At 45.2% G+C, this 21,539-nt stretch overlaps 1 protein-coding gene across 5 annotated transcripts in view; it reads right to left on the reverse strand.

The window, feature by feature from the left end:
- ASTN2 (astrotactin 2) overlaps positions 1–21,539 on the reverse strand; it is a 1,047,731-nt gene that overhangs the window by 197,263 nt on the left and 828,929 nt on the right. For 4 of the 5 annotated variants that reach the window (XM_070795372.1, XM_019966821.2, XM_070795370.1 and 1 more), the window contains one exon: positions 5,364–5,629. In XM_070795372.1, coding sequence (XP_070651473.1) covers positions 5,364–5,629 — 266 coding nt within the window. Of the gene's footprint in view, positions 1–5,363; positions 5,630–17,182; positions 17,246–21,539 lie in introns of all 5 variants that reach the window. The other variant, XM_070795374.1, reaches the window with a different exon arrangement.

Below are 21,539 nucleotides of genomic sequence, written 5' to 3' on the forward strand. Positions count from 1 at the left end.
TAGAGAGTGTATGATTTTAATATCCATCTCTACTCATAAATGCTGGGTCACTGGGATGGAGTGCAAGATATAAGAATCTTTCTCTGCCCAATGTTAACTTAAGGAGTACAAGTGGTAATATCTTTGGGTGGAAAATAAGTTGCAGGTTACAAGGTGCTTCTTCCAACCTCAAAATACATCACTTATTTTCAGGGGAGCATCTAGATCTGACCCTGGATCTGCCACAGAGGCCTGTGGATAAATTAGCCCATACTTTTCATCCTACAGATACCGAGACCAGAAGAAAGTGTCTGTCACTCAGTCCTGTCCGAATCTCTGTGACCTCATGGACTGTAGCCCACCAGGCTCCTCCATCCATGGGCTTCTCCAGGCAAGAGTACTGGAGTGGGTGGCCACTTCCTCCTCCAGGGCATCTTCCCAACCCAGGGACTGAACCCTGGGTCTCCCACACTGCAGGCAGACGCTTTACTGACTGAGTCACCAGGGAAGAACAAAGACCGAGACAGCAGAGGCATCCATGCCCAATAACACGCAGCAATCCAGGGGAGCCTGATAGAGACAGCAGAGGCATCCATGCCCAATAACATGCAACAATCCAGGGGAGCCTGGTAGAGACAGCAGAGGCATCCATGCCCAAGAACATGCAGCAATCCGGGGGAGCCTGCTAGAGACTACAGGTACTCCAGTTCTCTAGTGCTTCCAGAGATTCCTCCCAACCCCAAAATGGAAAGGGGTAGGTTATGTAATGCCTATTTTATAAGTGAGTGAAATGAAGGTTACCCAGATAATCAGTGGGAGAGACGGGACTCAAATCCACCTCGATCTGGCTCTTCCCCATGACACAAGTTTTCTCCCACATTTGGCCATGTCCCTAGTACTCTGGGCACTTGCAAAGTGATTGAGTACTACCTACAAGAGGAGGTACCAAAGGAAGCATGGAAAAAGGAAGAGCTCAGTTTAGACAAATAGCACTTTTATCATAGAAAACATAAGCCCATGACATGTTACACTTGGAGCCTCTTCCTCTTTTTCACCCAAAAGCTAAGTTAGCAGTCACCCAAAGTCTTATACATTTAAGCATTAGCTGTACTTAGCTAAGTTCTGTGGCTTTGGGCTGTATAAGGGTCATTTAACAGGTGGAGGGGGAAGAATAATGTTATTAATCAAGCTCTCCATCATTAAGACTTTTTTCCTGCTTTGCTTGTTCAAAACCACAAAGTGTAATGAAGGATTCCTTTCCAGCACATTCCTGGAGATAGACCGAAGGAGACCCCAACCACCAAAGGAGCTAGCGTCCAAGGGTCCCCAAGATTATGCAGAGTACACCCTGGCCCTGGTCCAGAATCAGACCAGAACAGCCCCACGAACCTCAGGCAAGTCACACCCCTTCTGTGACACTTCCTGACAGTGCCCTGGGACTCAGGAGTTGACTAAGCACCTCCAATAACTGAAGGAAGTTCTCACCTGTTCTCACATAACAGGATGGTTCCATTCTGTTCTGGAAGGTCAACAGGAGGAAATCCTTTTACTTATGTATAATTCCACCCATGGTATCCTTTCTCTATGAGTTCCAGTGATATTTATAAAGTGAGAGAATACTCTTGAAATCCCTCCGTTTGCATTCTGACCTTTTGGGTTAACCAACCATCTCTCTTGTACAAAATGCGGATCCTGCTCTGAAGGCCATGTCCCTAGCACTCTGGGTACTTGCAAACTGATTGAGTACTACCCAAGGAAGCATGGAAAAAGGACGGGGTCAGTTTAGGAAAGTAGCATTTTTATCATAGAAAAGATAAGCCTATGACATGCTACAATGCCAGGCACTGTGCAATCATCACGATCTGGTCCCATGAGGCCGGGATCGCAAGACTCTAGGATGCACCCACAGAGCTCCCCATCTGGCCCCCAGGGAGACGGGCCACGTTTGCACATTCTTCAGGCCTCTAGAGGAGCTGCACCTTCAATCTGGAATGCTCTCAGGTCTTCCTCTGCCAAAGGAAGAGTCCTCCACTTTTGCTTTATGCACCTGACCTCAAGAAATTATCCCAACATCACTCCACTAAGGAAGTCAAGCCTCCTCTGACCCCATGTGACCCTCGGTCACCCACTGTGAACCCCCAGGCCTGGCCCTCTCTTGGGACTCAGCAGTTTGTTCTCACTTATCTGGTGTGAGTGTTTCAGTGATATCTTCCTCCCCCAGTCTGTAAACTCCATGAAGAGGAAGCCCACGCCTGTTTGTGTCCACGTGTGTCCATTTGTCCTGCTCTTCAAGGCAAACAGGCACTCAGAAATAGAAGTAACCCAAGAACGACTGTGCTGCAAAGGCAGCAGGTGTCCCGTAAGGAGAACAGTGACACCTAGCGGCTGCTTTCCCACTCCTGGACTTCTCTAGCTGAGAGCACGTGAATCGGCCTCAGGAAAACCAGTTTTCTAGAACTGGATATATAGACGATGCTGAGGAAAGCTAGCACAGCATCCAGACATAGAGGAACCTGATTTCTAAGCAAAGAGTAAAGGAACCAGTGCTCATCTTGCTGCCATACGTGCCAAGAACACATCATCACAGTCCTGTGATTAGCTAGCATCGAGGCACCTCGCAGATGAGGAGAGCGAGGCCCACAGGGAGGAGCAGATAGGGACAGTCAGGGCCTCTCTCAGCGGCTCTCCCCAGTGGTGCTAGTGGTAAGGAATCCGCCTGCCAGTGCAGGAGACACAAGAGACACCGGTTCGATCCCTGGGTTGAGAAGATCACCTGGAGAAGGAAATGGCAACTTGCTCCAGTATTCTAGACTGGAAAATGCCATGGGCAGAGAAGCCTGGCGGGCTACAGTCCATGGGCAGCAGAGAGTTAGACGTAACTGAGCACATAATCTGTCCTTTCCCTTTCCTCCCTACAGCCTCTCTCACCAACCCCTGGAGAGCTCAGTCCCGCACAGGTAGCAACGTGGTGCTCGGTGTATGTCGTCACTGACACAGCGCACATCAGACGACCTTTTGTGTTATGTGAGAGCTTCAAGAGCCTCCTCGGGGGTCTCCCTGGCTCCACTCTTATACTTCCACAGTTGATTCTCACCCTGAAACCGCAGACATGGAGATCTGTATGTAACTTGGCTTTTTTGACCTTTTCGTTGTTGGTTTGGGGACCTCTGAGGCACAAAGTCAGATGATTCAAGGATCATGGTTCATGAGTTAAGCTCATTGCTGTACCACGCGTGGTTAGGCTTTATGTATTCATCTGGTTAGCCTCAGCTACTTAGCTAATTTTAACATTTTAATAGTGAACGTCGCTCAGTCATGTCCGACTCTTTGCGACCCCATGGACCGTAGCCTGCCAGGCTCCTCTGTCCGTGGAATTCTCCAAGCAAGAATACTGAAGTGGGTTGCCATTTCCTTCTCCAGGGGACATTCCTGACCCAGGGAATGAACCCAGATCTCCTGCGTTGCAGGCAGATTCTTTACCATCTGAGCCATCAGGGAAGCCCTAACACTTCAATAAACCCCTACAAATCCAGCACCTAAAACATCAGCTGGAAACTTGGCTACTTTCATGTAACTAATGTTCCCTCATGACTCCCTGATTCAAGATCATCATCATCCTAATCTTACATTCATCATTTCCCTGATTCCTTTTTTAAACTGTCTATTGCATGCATATTTATTCTTAAAAGGTAGTATATTTGATGTGTGTGTTTATCTTGCTTCAACTAAAAATAGAGGTAAGGGTATCATGCTATGCAAAATATATCTTTGGGATTTCCTGTCTTCATTTAACATTATATTCATCCATCTCCTATTAAGTATCATTACAGTTCATTTTGATCTTGGTTGTAGTATAGTGTTCCCTTGTATGCATAGTGCACACCTTAATTAACTGTTCTCCCACTGATGGCTGTCTATGTTGTTTCCAGGAGACTCCTTCTGCTACACAAAGCTAATTCTATCAACCTCCTGCTAGCCATGTATCTTCAGCATGTCACTGCCCTCTAGACAGCGTCCAAACTCCAGGACCTAGCTTACAATACTCTAAATAATCAGGTTCTTTCTGATCCCTCTGGCCTCACCTCCGCCCTCCCTTCATCTCTTGGTCTGAGTCATGGGGAATTTCTATAGGTCTTTGCACAGACCATGTTCTTTTCTGCCTCAGGTTATCCACCCAATAGTCTCCTCACTTATTCGCATCTCCTCTCTGTTCTCTATGAAGCCCTCCCTGACCATCTCTAGCACTGGCACTTAGCCCAGTAGGATGCCTTGGGAGGGGAACATGATCCATAACCTCCTATGGGACTTGGTCACTGGTCCACCAGATTGTCTTCTCTGGAGACCCAGGACTGTCCAGAAGTTGCTGCAGAGGAAAGAGTGGAGACCAAATAGAGAGGCTTTATCTACCTCCTTCCTCACTGAAGCAGTGGCATACTATTCCAGGTTGGGGTTGAAAACTGCATTTGGAAAAGAAAAAAAAGTTCCATGGATATGAGTTTGCAAAAAAGTGAACCAAATCATTCATACAGTCCCCTCGAGCCCTGACATGCCATAATCAAAAGCCAGAGAGACATAAAGAGGAACAAGAGGAGATGAAATTTCACAATTAAGTATCCAGGCTCCAGATCAGACCAACATGGAGCAAATCACTCATCTTATGTTTCCTCACTTGTAAAGTGGGCAGGAGAAAAAGATAAACCACACAGAATTGCCATCTTGATAAATAAATGGTCAAATGTCAGAAATTCCATATGAATCAGCCCCATACTTATAAAGAAGGCATAGATCTGGAGGGTAAATTAAATGAGATAACCAAGTAGAGCACCGAGGGAGGGGCTGCTAGGTCTTCACCAAACTCGTATTTGCTTCCCCTAGGCAGACTGATAGAATGCATTTCCCTGTCTTCATCTGCAGACAGGTGTGCCCAATGGCTGAATTCTGGCCAGCAGAATAGGAGCTGAAGTGATAATGTGGCATTTTCAGGTGTGGCCCATTTAAAGTTCTCATGTACAATTTCCCATGTTCTTTCTCCTTCCACAGCAGCCATCAAAGCACCAGATTAACGGAGCACAAGATGGAACAGGCTGGGACCCTGAACCACCTCTCAGAGTAAGGCCACCCATCAATCAAAATCAACTATCTAGGACTCTGCGCAAGCAAGAAATAACCTCAACCAGACCAAGTCATTGGGATTTGAGAATTTGTCCGTTACAGCAGCTAGTGTTACCAAGTTACACACATGTTCACCACATGGTAAGCAATCAATAAATGCTGGCCCTCACCATGCTGATGATGCCCATCCTGATGGACACAGAGCCCGCAAGGGCAGGGAGTAGGAGGCCTGGTACCTAGATGTAACTCAGCGGCCATGCCGGGGAGCTCACCTCTTTGGTGCCATTGTCCTGGATAAGAGTGTACAGTGGGACCACACGGTTGATCTCCAGCAGCACCGGGGTGGGGCTCAGCTGCTCCTTGCCCGGGCGGCGGCAGAGGTGACAGGTAGACGGACAGCGGCCTTTCTCCTCACAGCGGATCTCCACACCTGAGATGAGCTGGTCATCCGACAGCATCTGGGCCGTCAGCAGGCCTGAGAGGTAGGTGATGAAGGGCATGGACTTCAGCTCCTTCTTGCTGCCCAGCTCCGTGGTCTCTGGAGAAAGAGAGATAAGTTAAGTAAAGGTCAAAAGGTCAGACTCTTGAACCCATTGAGATATGCTAAGAGGCGGTTATCCACCGAAAAGGGAAAACAGATGATGTGACTCATGATGCTTTAGAAAGAACGCCGATACGAGGGCTCCAAGACCAGAATGATGTCTTGTTCTACCATTGATATTAAATAACCCTTTGCTTTCTTTGGGCCTCATCTTCTTTGTATTTAAAGTCAGCAAATTGTATAAACTTTAATTATGTTGAATTGGTTCATGGTGCTTTTCAGGTCTAGTCTATCTTTCTACTTTTCTGTATATTTATTCTATTAATTTTTGAGAGTTTGATATGGAAACTCCAAGTAAAAACCTTAATGCACCTACTTAAAAAATGATTGTAATATACAGTAGAATTATATGTAACTTTGTTCTGTATTTTTCAAGTCTCCTGTAAATGTGTTATCATACTTCCATAATTCACAAAATAAAAAACAGAAAAATAAATTCAGGCAGTAGGTTGGGTTAGAGGGTTTTTCCAAGGACCTTGCAAGATATAAATATTCCTGTATATTTTTCCCAATAAGAAGTTCCTTTCTTTACTATCAATTTTATAAATTCTACCTTTGTTTTAAAAACTTATTTGTCCTATATTTTCTATGAAGTTCCATGTAATGGGGGAAAGACAAGCTTTGGAGTCAACTTCAGTTTAAATCTCAGTTCTGCTAGACAGGAGCTCCACTGCCTTGGGAAAGTCTCTGAATATCCAAGAGCCTATAGTGATTAATTCTGTAACGTGAGGTTAACAATGACTAAAACAGCTATGACTGGTAGATGAGCAAGGAGGTGGGCCTGTCTGGGAAAGGCATCATTTCCCCTTGCTTGTCACGCTCATCTGCCCCCTTATTCAAATGTCTGGTCCTCAGCACACTGTCGTGGGCATGAGTGATGCGTGCCCCAGTATGCATTGTCCTTCTTTATCCCCTTCTTTATTTCACACCTCCGTGTCTTTGCTCGCCCCGACCTACTGTTCCCTTTGCCTCTCCAAATGGTGCTCCGATGCAATGTGACCGTCTTCAGGAAGTCTTTCTTCCTCGCCCCAACCCTGCTTCTCTGATAGGTATTCCTGTTTGCAAGACCTTACCTTGTTACGTTCACTTTCTCATCCCATTTTCTGTCGGCCTCTGCAACCATACAATCGGTTCATGGAGACCACGGACCATGTCTCCCATCCTGCCCCTACTGACATTCAGTGCTTAGCACAGTGCTAGGGATATATTTGACACTTTACCAAAGAAAGCGATTATAGCTGTGAACAGTTAGAACACCACACATAACCCAGTCGTGCATGTGTGCCAATTTGCTGCAGTCGTGTCCGACTCCTATGGACTGTAGCCCACTGGGCTCCTATCTCCATGGGGATTCTCCAGGCAAGAATACGGGAGGAGCTTACCATGCTGTCCTCCGGGGATCTTCCTCACCCACGAATCAAACCCACATCTCCTATGGCCCCTGCACTGCAGGCAGATTCTTTACCACTGAGCCTACCCGGGGTAATCCAGTCTAGAGGCTCCAAAATTCATCTGAGGGATTCTAGGGATTCCAACAGCCATCTCAGCAGCTGCTTGAGGAGAAAAAGGAAGACTGAGCAGGCAGTACTCTACATCTGCATCTCAGCTTCAAATAGAGCTGTTCCACTTGTATCTCATTTACAGACTGGTCTTCCACGTAAGATTTCATAAGAAGAAAGGGCTCAAAGCTTGAAGAAGCAAAGTGATTTGTAGAACTGAGAGAGTTCTATTTACATCATGGATGATGTGAATAGTGTCCTCAAAGCTGTGCCATGTACAGTCTGAGTGACAAGGCAAGGTGGTCCTATGCCGAGGGACACAGCTTGGTCCAGAGGGCAGCTTCATCCAAGCCTAGTGAAGTCAGGGCAAGCTCCAGCCTTGGTGGAATACATGGGCCCTGGGCACCGAGGCCCTGGGCACCGAGGCCTGGGAGAAAGAAGGTTGTCTCTTGCTTTCGCTCTCAGCTTGCAGTGACTTGCAGCTGATCTGGAAATGGGCTTGCCAATTAGAAAGACAAATAAACGCAGTCTTCATTCATTACTCTCTGGGCCCTCGGGCTTCAGATCTGGGCTCCACCTTTTCTGTCTGGCTGTCAGCAAATGCTTATGAGCATCAGATCAAAGGCTCCAGGGGAAGAAGACAAGGCGGATTCCAGCTAACCAATCCTTCAGAGGGATTAAAGAAGGATAGTTACTAAGATAAACAAAACAAAGCTGCGGAGAAGGCATCTCAGCAGCTGGGGAGACAGACAGTCTTGTATATGGACATGTCAGAAGATGATGGCAGTGAAGATGACCTTAGGAAGCACAGGCCAGAGGGATAGTTTTGGAGAAGCGTGACTTCCAACTTGGGAGAGAAGAACTTTTCAGGGGAGAAGGTCAGGGAAAGTCAAAACTGCAAAGACATTAGGGAGCAGTTAGTCTGACCCAGAGTTCACCGATCTATGGTCCATGGGTCTATCTCTGCCTGTTTTTGTAAAGAAAGTTTTATTAAAACACGATCACTCTCATTTATTTATATATTGTACATGGCTACAAATGGGAGAATTAAGTAGCTGCAATGAAGGTTCCATAAGCTCACAAAGCCTAGAATATTTACTATCTGGCCCTTTTGGAAACCTCTGCTGTGTTGCCCTAAGTTATGGATGGGGAAACTGAGTCTTAGAGAAAGGTTACACAGGAATGTGGCAGCATGATGGATTAAAGGAGAAAAATAAATAGATCATAAACACACTTGGATTCTTAACTTCCAAGGAGAAAAGATAGCCCACTCTATCTTTTCTCCATGAAATATGTTTTTAATGTGTTTTTTCAATAGTTTTCAAAAGTCTAATCTGGTAAAACCTCCCATTTTAAATGAGAGGAAACTGTGTCCCAGAGAAGGATAATGACTTTCCGAGGTGATGTGATGAGTTAGTGAATCCTTTCAGCACATGACCGCAGTCCTGTTAACCAATGCATCACTTACACTACTACTGTTATCTCATATTTTAGGACACACATGCCCCAACCCTCATAGCACCTTGCCATGATTTAACTGCAAAAAAATGTGGAACGTGGTGCTGGGAGCAACTATTCCCTGGATTAAACAAACATCCCTAGCCATCTGGTTAAGAATCTAACTAACAACAGAACAAGCTATCGATCTTTGTTGATCTGTTTTGTCACATAATTTGTTTTCAATGTATTGGTTCAAAACACAGGGTTAAAGGCCCACAGACCAAGCTGAAAACTGCATTCCAATATCAGTATAGAATCCATGCTGAATTTAAGGGTTTATTTTGCAAAAGAAAGACACTTGGGTATCATCTGGTCCAAACCCGTCGCTTAACAGTGAGGAACCTGAGACCTAAATGGAAAAAGGGATTTACCAGTAAGTCCCATACACATTTATTTACGGAGATCCTTTTTGTAAGGATTGTGTCATGCCTAAGTTATGATCTGGAGGAGAGTTACAACAGGGAAGACCATTAGCCATTCCATTAATTATTCCTCTGTAGACACTACAATTGCAAAAGCTAATTGCTTCTGATCCAACCTCGCTCTGTGGCTAAAGTCATCTTTCCAAAAAGCAAACTATATTCTTCTGCTTAAAACTCTTTCTAGGAGAGTGTTCACTGATCTGAGGATGAAGACCAAAATGCTTAAGCATGGCACATAGGTTATGAGGGACCCAGACCACTGTGTGCCCCTCGGGTCTCATCTGCCATCCTCCTCCTTCTTTCCAGTTCCCCTACTTTCAGCTACAGTGGCCTCTGTGCTTCTCGCCTACACCCTGTCCTTTCCCTGTGTCTTGGCGCATGCTCTTCTCTCCATATAGAACGCTTTCCCCATCCCCACCTCTGCCCCTGCCTTCTCTGTGCTCAAACCCCCACTACCCTTCAGATCTTAGTTCAGGGGCCAGTTTCTCAGAAACACCTAGCCCAAACTCCATGCCTGTGCTTCTAATCTCTATGAGAGTTTCATACTAAACTTCCTCACAAGCATCTCGTTCTATGTACCACCTGCAGTGTCTTCAGAAGAGAAGCTCCATGAGGGCAGGGTCCTGTAGGTCCTTCTGACAACCATATCTGCTTTACACATCCCCTGGAGCACATTAGGCTTTCAGTAATATTTTCAACAATGTATTTGAATACATGTATATTTATATGCTCGGATGACTGTACTATCTCATCGAAGCCCTGATGAGTCTAAGAGCCAAGATTTGTGAATTTCGTGATTGACAGTTAATTGATGGCTTGCAATCAAGTGGCAACTTCTTCTCAAAGTAAAATTAGCTCCCTCAATTGAAAGGTTAACAGATGAATAGCTGATCAATTTGCCAGTTGTTCTGACCTCCTCCGGGTTCTCACATAGACCCTTGCCATTGAGGGGATGGGAGAGTTCAGTTAAAACAGGCTGCCTTTAACAGGCCAAGGATAAAGAGCATTTTTGAAGAGACTTATCCTCTGTTCACATTTCCCATCCCTCTGAACAATGCTTCCAAAATAGGATCATGGCTGGTTTCAAGCCCAATTCAGTTCCAATGACACTACAGCCCATTCATTTGAGAACCTGCCAACTGAACTCTCTTTTTTCTCCTCCCAAATTCCTGCTGGGTATTATTTTGTTGCCACCAGGAAAAAAATAAAAAAAGGCTCGGTTGAAGTGACAACTCCTTGTTGGGAGGGCAGCCAGGGCTTTTCGGCGGGAGGTGATGGCACCGCTTGCCCTCATCCAGAAAACAAAACAAAGGCCTCAGACTGAGGGCTTCTGGGAGAGCCAAAGCCGCCTGAATGTTTGTTCAATATTCGGCAACAGTGCGGGGCGCTGCCTCCGAGTCCGACAGGCTTGCTTTGGCAATAGGCTTGCACTTGAAGCATTTAAAGACTCCACAGGGACCAGAGGGGCTCAAATTAGAAACGTTAAGGGTGGGGGCGAGAGGGGGAGACTTTTATATCATAAAGAATGGCCTTTATTACAGCAATGGCCTCCCAGGAATTGCTGAAATGGGATCATTTCTTAGGCGGAGTTACTGTCTCCTGTTGGAGGAAAGCAACTGCTGTGAAGCTTGACTCAAGGACCCACAGAAATCTCCTTCACAAAGGGGAAGTAGCCGGCTGAATCGGCATCAGCAGTGCAGGAAGGGCCACACTTCTGCGCTCTGCAACCTGAGCTGCCCAGCCTGACAGTGAAAACCCAGCACCATCAGTGTGCCCTTTACAAATGACAGCATCAGCCTGAGAGGCTACTTGTAGGGATCAAATAAGGTGCCTGGCAGAAGTTTAGCACTCAGTCAATACTAGTTGTTATCAGTGTTGTTACTGCAATTGTTTTAATTATCACTGTGCTGTTGTTGTAACAAGACGTTAAAATTGAAATTTCTACACCCAGACAGAATGGAAGTGAAATCCCCAAGCCGGGGCCCCCATAAGCAGAATTTACAAAGGAGATGAATCCTCACTGGTTTCATAACTCTAGAAACCTCAGCCAGAACAAGGAACTAAAACGAGGTCAGAGAGTAGACAGAAAGGATTTAGGGGAGATTTGCTGTGGAGACAGCTATTACCTAATGTTTAGAGTCCCCAGCACCCCAGGTGGGTCATGTGGAGCATGCTACCTCCTAATCCTAAATTTTGGGCTAAGGGGCCGCAAAAGGGTGCCTCTTAGAGAAACCGCGACATGTCTCAGCAACTCCAGCCTTATGCAAGTCTCAGGACTAGGGTCTTACCCCACCTGCAAAAGCTCCAGTGGCCTGTGGCAGCAGAACAGAAGGGGCTGCAGAAGGGTGAGCCCCAAATCAGAGGTTGACAGTGGGAAAAATGCCAGACTATTTCCCCTGGACCACATGTGGGTCACATAAGAGAATGAGCTGCCCTGGATCTGTTTTGAGTCTTACTCAGGAGGAATGGATCCCATGGATGGAGGAGCCTGGTCGGCTGCAGTCCATGGGGTCGCTAGGCGTCAGACATTACTGAGCGACTTCCCTTTCACTTTTCACTTTCATGCATTGGAGAGCGAAATGGCAACCCACTCCAGTGTTCTTGCCTGGAGAATCCCAGGGACGGGGGAGCCTGGTGGGCTGCTGTCTGTGGGGTCACACAGAGTCGGACACGACTGAAGTGACTTAGCAGCAGGAGGAATGATAACAGAAATGGGTCCCCACAGTGAGCGTCTCCAGAAGGTGGGAAACAGAGGGTGGAGGGGGATGAGCAGCAGCCAACCAAAGAGATGCTGCATCATCCTGGGTCTTAGGAGAAGCCCTTGGCCACAGGGACCGCTGAAAAGCGCCCCAAGGGAAAGGGTTGGTTTTAAAAATCAGCATCAGCATCCAAGAACACAGAGCCAGATACAAGGGGAGCAGGACAAGTGTGTTGCTCAGCCATTCAATGGTGTCCAACTCTCTGCAACCCCATGGACTGTAGCCCACCAGTCTCCCCTGCCCATGAGATTTCTCAGGCAAGAATACTGGAAAGGGTTGCCATTTCTTACTCCAGGGGATCTTCCCAATGCAGGGATTGAACTGCATCTCCTGCATTGGCAGGTGGATTCTTGACCACTTGGGCCAGCTGGGAAGCCCACCAGGGCAAGTATGACCTTCCTAATCCTAACATTCCCCTCTTCTCTGACTATGAAGGAAGGGGAAGAGGAGGAACAATCGAGAGAAAGAGCATCAAGGCTAACCTTGCCCTACCTAATGCTCTCACTGAGAAAAGAGAGGAGATTTGACTTGTTGGATTTAGAGATTTGATTAAAAACTTAGACTAGACATCCTAATTCTTGATGTGAAACTGTGATATCAACTTAAAATATCTATAGCACAGTCTGTTCCATAAAAATGATAGATTAGGTGTGGCTTGCTAAGATTTTCAGCTGCAGGCAGAGGAAGATTATCTAGTGAATATGATAAAAGGAATATGGGAACCAACTCACATACTTTCGAACATGCATATATTCATGAGCTCTATTTGATCATTCTCAATTTGTACCATCAACTGAACTATCATATCATCATCATTATTATAGTACTTGAAAGCGAAAATCACTCAGTTGTGTCTGACTGTTTGTGACCCCATGGACTCCAGCTCACCAAGCTCCTCCATCCATGGAATTTTCCAGGCAAGAATACTTGAGTGGGTAGCCACTCCCTTATCCAGGGAATCTTCCCAACCCAGGGATTGAACCCAAAGAACCCAAAGAATTGCAAACAAATTCTTTACCATCTGAGCCACCAGGGAAGTCCAATCATATTATCACATTTTAAATGTTAGTTAATGTTAAATTAATAGCTGTCTCTCCAACTAAACTGTGAGCTCCATAAGAGCAAAAAATAGAACCAGTTTCAGTGACTATTTGCATCACCAGCTCAGACTTCAAAGTCTGATGTCCTGTAGATGGTTTGCAGGTAAATATCTTAATCAATAGTTGAAAATGTAATCTGATCCTTTTCTTCCTTTAACCCCCTCTATTCCTATAGCCCTTATCAGACTTTAAATCCACTATCTCAATCTTATCACCACAGCCCTAAAGGCAGAAAGGCAGATAGTTTGAACCTCACCTTATTAATGTACAAAAGACAACTTACAGAGGTAATTTGCCTAAGACCACATAGCTTATATCTAGTCTAGGTTTTTGTACCTGGTTCTTCTGTTCCATTCACCATATTTTTACAAATACTTGGGCATTCCCAGTTCCTGCCACCCCCAGACAATAACCCTAGGCTTCCATCCCTTTCCATGAGCTAAGGGATCTCATTGGTATAAGAGACATTTTAAAGGTCGGCTGGTCAGAAATTCCATCTAATTGTTTCATTTACCACCAAATAATTCTAACTGCTTTTTGAACACAGAACTCATTACCTTTTTAGGCCTCCAGTTTCATTATGGGAGAGCTCTGTTGAACCGAGACCAGCTTCCCAACTAAAAACTGCAATTCTCATTCTAAGCATAAAACCCAGACTCAGGGCTATGCACTCCTGCCTTTTGGACACCCTGTTCGCAGTGCTCAAGGCTGCCCCCTACTTGGGGGTCATGATAAAATTAGCCACCTAACTACAGGTAAAGGAACTCCCACACTCCGGAACTGTGGGGGTATTCTTGAGTGGTTTCTGATGAAGTTGTGTATGTCTGAATGTGGTATGTGTGTGTTTTGTGTGCATGTTTGAGGAATGGAAAAAGAAGCAACAGTGGAGACTCTAAAAAGAGGATAGGTCTACAAAACTGCCAAATCCTAAGACAACTGATGTTCTAACTTGCAGCTTCTTCCCTAAATGCACAATATGCTCAACTGCAGAAGGGCAGCTATAGCACAGTGACTTGCTTGGGTTTAAATTCAAGCTCTTCCATTTCCAGCTGGATCACCTTGGACAAGTCACTTAGCCTCCCCGAGGCTTCACTTTCTCATCTGTAAAAAGTCATCAACGTTAGTACAGAAATCTTGGATTATTTAGAGGATAAATGAGAAACAGAACCCAAAGAAGAAATTAAATTCTAGGGTGTCAGGAACATCCTCAGAGGCCATTTATTCCTGTGCTTGGCCTTCAGCTCAGCATTATTCATTCCTGTGCGTGTCTGAATCTGTGAAGCTTTCCTTGCAACCTGCTGGCACTTTAACCACACTGTCAGAAATCTCCTTAAACTATGTGCTTCCTACCTGGTGGAACATAGTAGACAAAAGTAGGATTGAAAGCTTAAGTCCCAAGCTATTAAGTCAGATTCTGAATTCTGGGCAAGTCACCTCGTCTCTCTAACCTTCGTTTTTCTCATTTGTATAATGAGGATACTAATTCCTCATGGAACTGTTCTGAGCATCAGAGGAGAGATACAGAATCTATGATCCCATATAGTTCTTGCAGTCATCCTACCAAGTAGAAATTGTTGCCCCCTTTTATGGAGAAGGGAACTGGGGCTCAGGGTGCCAGTGCATGACCTCCAAGAGGATACTTGTTTCAATGGACAGCAGGTAAATCTCTGCGGAAAGTCATATTCTCTGTGGGGCAGGGAGAGGGACCCCTGGACAATGCCCAGTGGCCCAGTAGTGGCCAGTATCTTTTGTCTGCAAATTACATTTTGATACTTTTAAGAAGTACAAAAATAGCCATATGGTTCTGCTGTATTATTTGCCCTAAAGTAAGTAAAAGGAAGGGTGAAGAATCCCAGTGCAGCTCAGTGGGTCCAGAAATGGTTCTTCCCACAGACTAAGGCATGCTCAGCCCCCGCCTCCCCCGACCTCTATCTCCCCTGCTGTTCAGGGAGCAGTCAGCCTTGAAGTGGAATCATGGACTCCAGCCTCTGAGTCAAGGCGGGCTGTGGCCAGTCAGGGACGAGAAGGGAAACAGAAGTCCATGTGCAGTCTTCTGCTGCCCTCTGGTGCCTGCTTAAGATGACTGCTCTTGGGAAAAAAAACCTTCGTTCTCTCTTGCCAAAGTGAGATCACGTGGGCAAAGCAACTTGCTAGGTTCTGAGGGCAACAAGGAGGATGGTGAAGGCGCAGCCTTCCGTAAGACTGCAAGGGTTCTGAACAAGCATTTGCTCAGAAGGCCTATCAATGCCAGGTCTGGAGCTAGGCATGGGGAGGAGGGGTGGCATTATGGACTGTGATTTGTTTCAAAATCCCAGTGGCACTTAGGTGTGGAGATTTGAGTGTGTCAGCAAAGAAGGAAAAGCCAGAAGAGAAGGAAAGGGGAGAGACGGAGATGAGGCAGAGAGAGAGAAGAGATAAAGGATGGAGCAGGATCTCCAAGGAAATAGGAAGGCGTGAACTCCCAGGTACCAATGGAAAGGACGTGGTCTGAATGCCAGTCAGATCTGGGGCTGAATTTCAGTTCGATCAAAACTATGCATTTAACTATGCATTCAATCAAAATTATGCCTTTGGATGGCATCACCGACTCAATGGACATGAGTTTGAGCAAGTTCCGGGACTTGGTGGTGGACAGGGAGGCCTGTTTGAGTAAGCTCCAGGACTTGGTGATGGACAGGGAGGCCTGGCATTGCTACAGTCCATGGGGTCACAAAGAGTCAGACAGGAATGAGTGATTAAACTGAACTGATGCATTCGACCAGAGCTTCTGTGTACAGCTGTGTGAGCTGTGTACTGCACGACAGCTTCACGGCAAGGTGGTGAGAGGGGGCTGAACCTGGCCTCAGCTCCAATGGCCACCCCTGTGTCCATAGTACTGACCCAAGCAGAGGGCACAGGGCATGTGTGCTAAGCCGATTCAGTCGTGTCCAACTCTGTGTGACCCTGTGGACTGCAGCCTGCCAGGCTCCTCCGTCTATGGGATTCTCCAGGCAAGAACACTAGAGTGGATTGTCATGCCCTTGTTCAGGGTATCTTCCTGACCCAGGGACTGAACCTGGGTCTCTCAGATCTCCTGCATCAGCAGGCGGGTTCTTTACCACTAGTACCACCTGGGAAGCAGGGGAGCACCATTTCCTAGTTCATGTAAAAGGGGATTAAGGGCAAGCTAAGGCCCTGGGTGTGACCATGGACCAGCTACTTCCAGTCTCAGAACTTCTGCTGCTTGCTTTACGCATAAAATAAGGCTATTATCACCAACATTAAAAGTTACTGTTAAGAATTTAATATAATATCTGCCCATGCCTTTCCAAAGATTTCAGTTCTTACTATAACGACCTGGTTTTATTTTTAAGATGTGGTGGGATAAGTGCTTGAAAAAAGGGAGAGGGTAGAAAGGAAATTTGCATTTCCTGAGCTTCTATTCTTTGCCAAACACAAGAAACTATAAATCTCATTGAATCATCACAACAGTGCTTTGGATGAGGAATATTACCATTTTTATAACCATATTTTACAACCGAGGAAACAAGAGGTTCTGAGAGGTGACAGACTGCAGCCAAAGGCCTTAGGCATTCAGTCTGTGACTTCAAAGCCTCTTTCTGATGAAACACAGAAGCATCGGTAACAGGAAGGCTGCTTTCTTCTCCCTGCGCTCGCATTCCTTCTCGTTCTTAAAACCTCTGCTCAAAATTGATCCCACTTGACGGAGGATCCCAACATTAGTTCCTCCCCAATTCCTTCCTCCTCCTCCTAGTAGCTTCTTAGGGATCACAGAGGGAATGCCCAGAAGGAATCATTCCTAGACAGGGTTTAGGGAATGAGAGGCCTTTGAGATGCTAATGGCCTGCCTGAAATGAAGACTCCCAGATCCCGCTGCTTAGGCATGACCTTGAGGCAGCAATGCATTCAATCCCTGGGTCTGGAAGATCGCCTGGAGGAGGAAATGGCAACCCACTGCAGTATCCTTGCCTGGGGAATCCCATGGACAGAGGAGCCTGGTGGGCTACAGTCCACGGGGTCACGTAGTCAGACACGACTGGGACTAACACACACACTCTGAGGCAGTACAGCAGGCCATGTGGGGCTACTGAGATTGCCAGGTTAAAGCTTCAGGGAGGGCGTGAACCTGGGCTGGCTTGGGCGGAGGCTTTGGTGCCATTAGAAAACAAACTGCCACCCTCTGACCACTTTCCTAGGGGGCTCCAGTTACCTGTCACACACCCAAGTCTTCCTGTCCACCGAAAGCTTCGCAATACTCAGTGTAAAAGGTCACCTGTAAACAAGTCGATAGGCAAGGCTTTTGGAGAGCATGTTCAAGGTGAGTTACCGTTCCCGCTAGCTTCCCTCTTCCCTGGAGCAGTGCCTCTAGGGACAGGAAAACGAACTAATGAGCCTCCCCAGCAAGAAATAAAATACAAAACAGAAACAAAAATAAAGGACTGAGACCCATTTGGGATTCTTACTGCTGAGGAAATCAGTAACATTAATATTATTGCTGTGATTTTACACACACGTATTCTAGGCCAGGTGTACTGGTACTTGCCTTGCACACGCTGCCAGGGTTCTGTACAGATCATGGTTCATTACCATATTTTCAGGTTGAGGAAATGGAAGCTCAGAGAGGTGAGATCGGGGAGAATTAGGCTTCCAGTTCGACCTATCTCACTTCTAAACACGTTCCCACGATCTTAAACTGTCTCCACTCTGCTATTTTGCTGCAGATTCAGGTTGTGAATTCTGGAGATCAACTGTGTGCAATCTGTGTTGCTTCTGTCCATTACATCAACGTGATAAGCAATGTGGCCCTTAAAGAATAATTTACGGATGTCAAATAGGGAATTGGTTAAAAACACTATGGTGTACCCACACAGTGGAGTCTGTTCATAAGCAGGAATTGGGGGCAATCTTTATATGTAATATGGAGTAATCATAATACATTTTACTAAATCAAAAACACAGAAATTTATAGTGCTTTACTTTGTATAAGAAAGAAGAGATACATACATACAAGTGGATATAATCACATTATATCTATGTTATCTCTATCTGTATGTAAAGAGATAGATATACTGTTATAATATGTATATGGACTAGGAGATGGCAAACCGCTTCAGTATTCTTGGCTAGAAAATCCCATGGACAGAGAAGCCTGGCAGGCTACAGTCGATGGGGTTGCAAAGAGTCAGACACAACTGAGCACAATATATTATATATAATCTGTCTTATACATATTATGTCTAGATTAGATAGGATTTTTCACTAAGAAACACTAGACAATTAACCAAACCTAATAAAAATGGTTGGACTTTCCTGGTGGCATCAGATCAGATCAGTTGCTCAGTCGTGTCCGACTCTTTGCAACCCCATGAATCGCAGCACACCAGGCCTCCCTGTCCATCACCAACTCCCGGAGTTCATTCAGACTCACATCCATCCAGTCAGTGATGCCATCCAGTCATCTCATCTTCTGTCATCCCCTTCTCCTCTTGCCCCCAATCCCTCCCAGCATCAGAGTCTTTTCCAATGAGTCAACTCTTCGCATGAGGTGGCCAAAGTACTGGAGTTTCAGCTTTAGCATCATTCCTTCCAAAGAAATCCCAGGGCTGATCTCCTTCAGAATGGACTGGTTGGATCTCCTTGCAGTCCAAGGGACTCTCGGGAGTCTTCTCCAACACCACAGTTCAAAAGCATCAATTCTTCGGTGCTCAGCCTTCTTCACAGTCCAACTCTCACACCCATACATGACCACAGGAAAAACCATAGCCTTGACTAGACGAACCTTCGTCGGCAAAGTAATGTCTCTGCTTTTGAATATGCTGTCTAGGTTGGTCATAACTTTCCTTCCAAGGAGTGAGCGTCTTTTAATTTCATGGCTGCAGTCACCATCTGCAGTGATTTTGGAGCCCAGAAAAATAAAGTCTGACACTGTTTCCCCATCTATTTCCCACGAAGCGACGGGACCGGATGCCATGACCTTTGTTTTCTGAATGTTGAGCTTTAAGCCAACTTTTTCACTCTCCACTTTCACTTTCATCAAGAGGCTTTTTAGTTCCTCTTCACTTTCTGCCATAAGGGTGGTGTCATCTGCATATCTGAGGTTATTGATATTTCTCCCGGCAATCTTGATTCCAGCTTGTGTTTCTTCCAGTCCAGCGTTTCTCATGATGTACTCTGCATAGAAGTTAAATAAACAGGGTGACAATATACAGCCTTGATGAACTCCTTTTCCTATTTGGAACCAGTCTGTTGTTCCATGTCCAGTTCTAACTGTTGCTTCCTGACCTGCATACAAATTTCTGAAGAGACAGATCAGTTGGTCTGGTATTCCCATCTCTTTCAGAATTTTCCACAGTTGATTGTGATCCACACAGTCAAAGGCTTTGGCATAGTCAATAAAGCAGAAATAGATGCTGTTCTGGAGCTTTCTTGCTTTTTCCATGACCCAGCAGATGTTGGCAATTTGATCTCTGGTTCCTCTGCCTTTTCTAAAACCAGCTTGAACATCTGGAAGTTTACGGTTCACATATTGCTGAAGCCTGGCTTGGAGAATTTTGAGCATTACTTTACTAGCGTGTGAGATGAGTGCAATTGTGCGGTAGTTTGAGCATTCTTTGGCATTGCCTTTCTTTGCGATTGGAATGAAAACTGACCTTTTCCAGTCCTGTGGCCACTGCCGAGTTTTCCAAATTTGCTGGCATATTGAGTGCAGCACTTGCACAGCATCATGTTTCAGGATCTGGAATAGCTCAACTGGAATTCCATCACCTCCACTAGCTTTGTTTGTAGTGATGCTTTCTAAGGCCCACTTGACTTCACATTCCAGGATGTCTGGCTCTAGGTCAGTGATCACACCATCGTGATTATCTGGGTCGTGAAGCTCTTTTTTGTACAGTTCTTCTGTGTATTCTTGCCATCTCTTCTTAATATCTTCTGCTTCTGTTAGGTCCATACCATTTCTGTCCTTTATCGAGCCCATCTTTGCATGAAATGTTCCTTTGGTATCTCCGATTTTCTTGAAGAGATCTCTAGTCTTTCCCATTCTGTTGTTTTCCTCTATTTCTTTGCATTGATCACTGAAGAAGGCTTTCTTATCTCTTCTTGCTATTCTTTGGAACTCTGCATTCAGATATTTATATCTTTCCTTTTCTCCTTTGCTTTTCACTTCTCTTTTTTTTGCAGCTATTTGTAAGGCTTCCCCAGACAGCCACTTTGCTTTTTTGCATTTCTTTTCCATGGGGATGGACTTGATCCCTGTCTCCTGTACAGTGTCACGAACCTCATTCCATAGCTCATCAGGCACTCTATCTATCAGATCTAGGCCCTTAAATCTATTTCTCACTTCCACTGTATAATCATAAGGGATTTGATTTAGGTCATACCTGAATGGTCTAGTGGTTTTCCCTACTTTCTTCATTTAAGCCTGAATTTGGCAATAAGGAGTCCATGGTCTGAGCCACAGTCAGCTCCTGGTCTTGTTTTTGCTGACTGTATAGAGCATAGTGGATAAGAATCCGCTTGTCAAAGCAGGGGACAAGGATTCGATTCCTAGTCCAGGCAGATTCCACATGCCCTGAAGCAATGAAGCGCATGCACCACAACTACTGAGCCCGTGCTGCATTGCTGAAGCCTGCATGCCTGAAGCCCGTGTTCCACAACAAGACACGTCACAGCAGTGAGAAGCCTTCACACTGCAACGAACGGCAGTCCGCACTTGTCACAACTGGAGAAAGCACATGTGCAGCACCCAAGACCCAGGACAACCAGAAAAAAAAAAAAAAATTAAATTAAAAAAAAAAAAGGTTACCTACTGGGGCAGTGAGGAAATAGGCTCAAGGGAACAAGGATTGAAGCCGAAGTTTTCTTAGTGAATTTTGCTTTATAAGTTTTAGCTTTGGAACCACAAATTTTTACAGCATTTTTTTTAATCAAAAAAGCAAAACAATCTGTACAAATAATATGCAAATTTTAAATGTACATATCCAGCTATATATCAAAGTGTTGGCATAGCTACAAAGAAAATCGTTGTAAGGGTTAAAGCGCAGTATTTTGATTTTACATGCTTAGTGAGAAACAGTCCAAAGGAAAAAAAAAAAATGTTCTGCAAATAAATCCTAAACTAGATGCATTGGGCTTACTGCTATGTGTAATATTGGTGTTGCTATTTTGAGACTACTGTGTGTATTCTGTGAGCTACAGCAAACAAGCCATTATGTTACCACCACTACGAACTAAGATTATCACATGTAAGAAATAGCCAATTAGGGAATAAAGTCAAAGGAGTTGAGAAAAATTCTGCACTTTGAAATTTCTATTGGAAATCCTATATATACACTAATGATTTTTCTCTTTCAAAAAAAAATAAACATTTCATATCTCTGCTGAAAAGGCTTGAAAGTAATGGTAACCTAACAACAATAAATACCCTTAATACCCAGATTCTTGTTTTTAAATATAATTTTCCACTAAAAGGAACACAAGATTCTTGGAAACATTCCTTATTCTAAGTCTGGGATAGGTATGGTACAAGCTGAGCCTAGGATATCTTGCTGTGCCAAATACTGCTGCCA

This window comes from Bos indicus, chromosome 8 (genome assembly GCF_029378745.1).
Source record: "Bos indicus isolate NIAB-ARS_2022 breed Sahiwal x Tharparkar chromosome 8, NIAB-ARS_B.indTharparkar_mat_pri_1.0, whole genome shotgun sequence".
NCBI classification, from domain to species: domain Eukaryota; kingdom Metazoa; phylum Chordata; class Mammalia; order Artiodactyla; family Bovidae; genus Bos; species Bos indicus.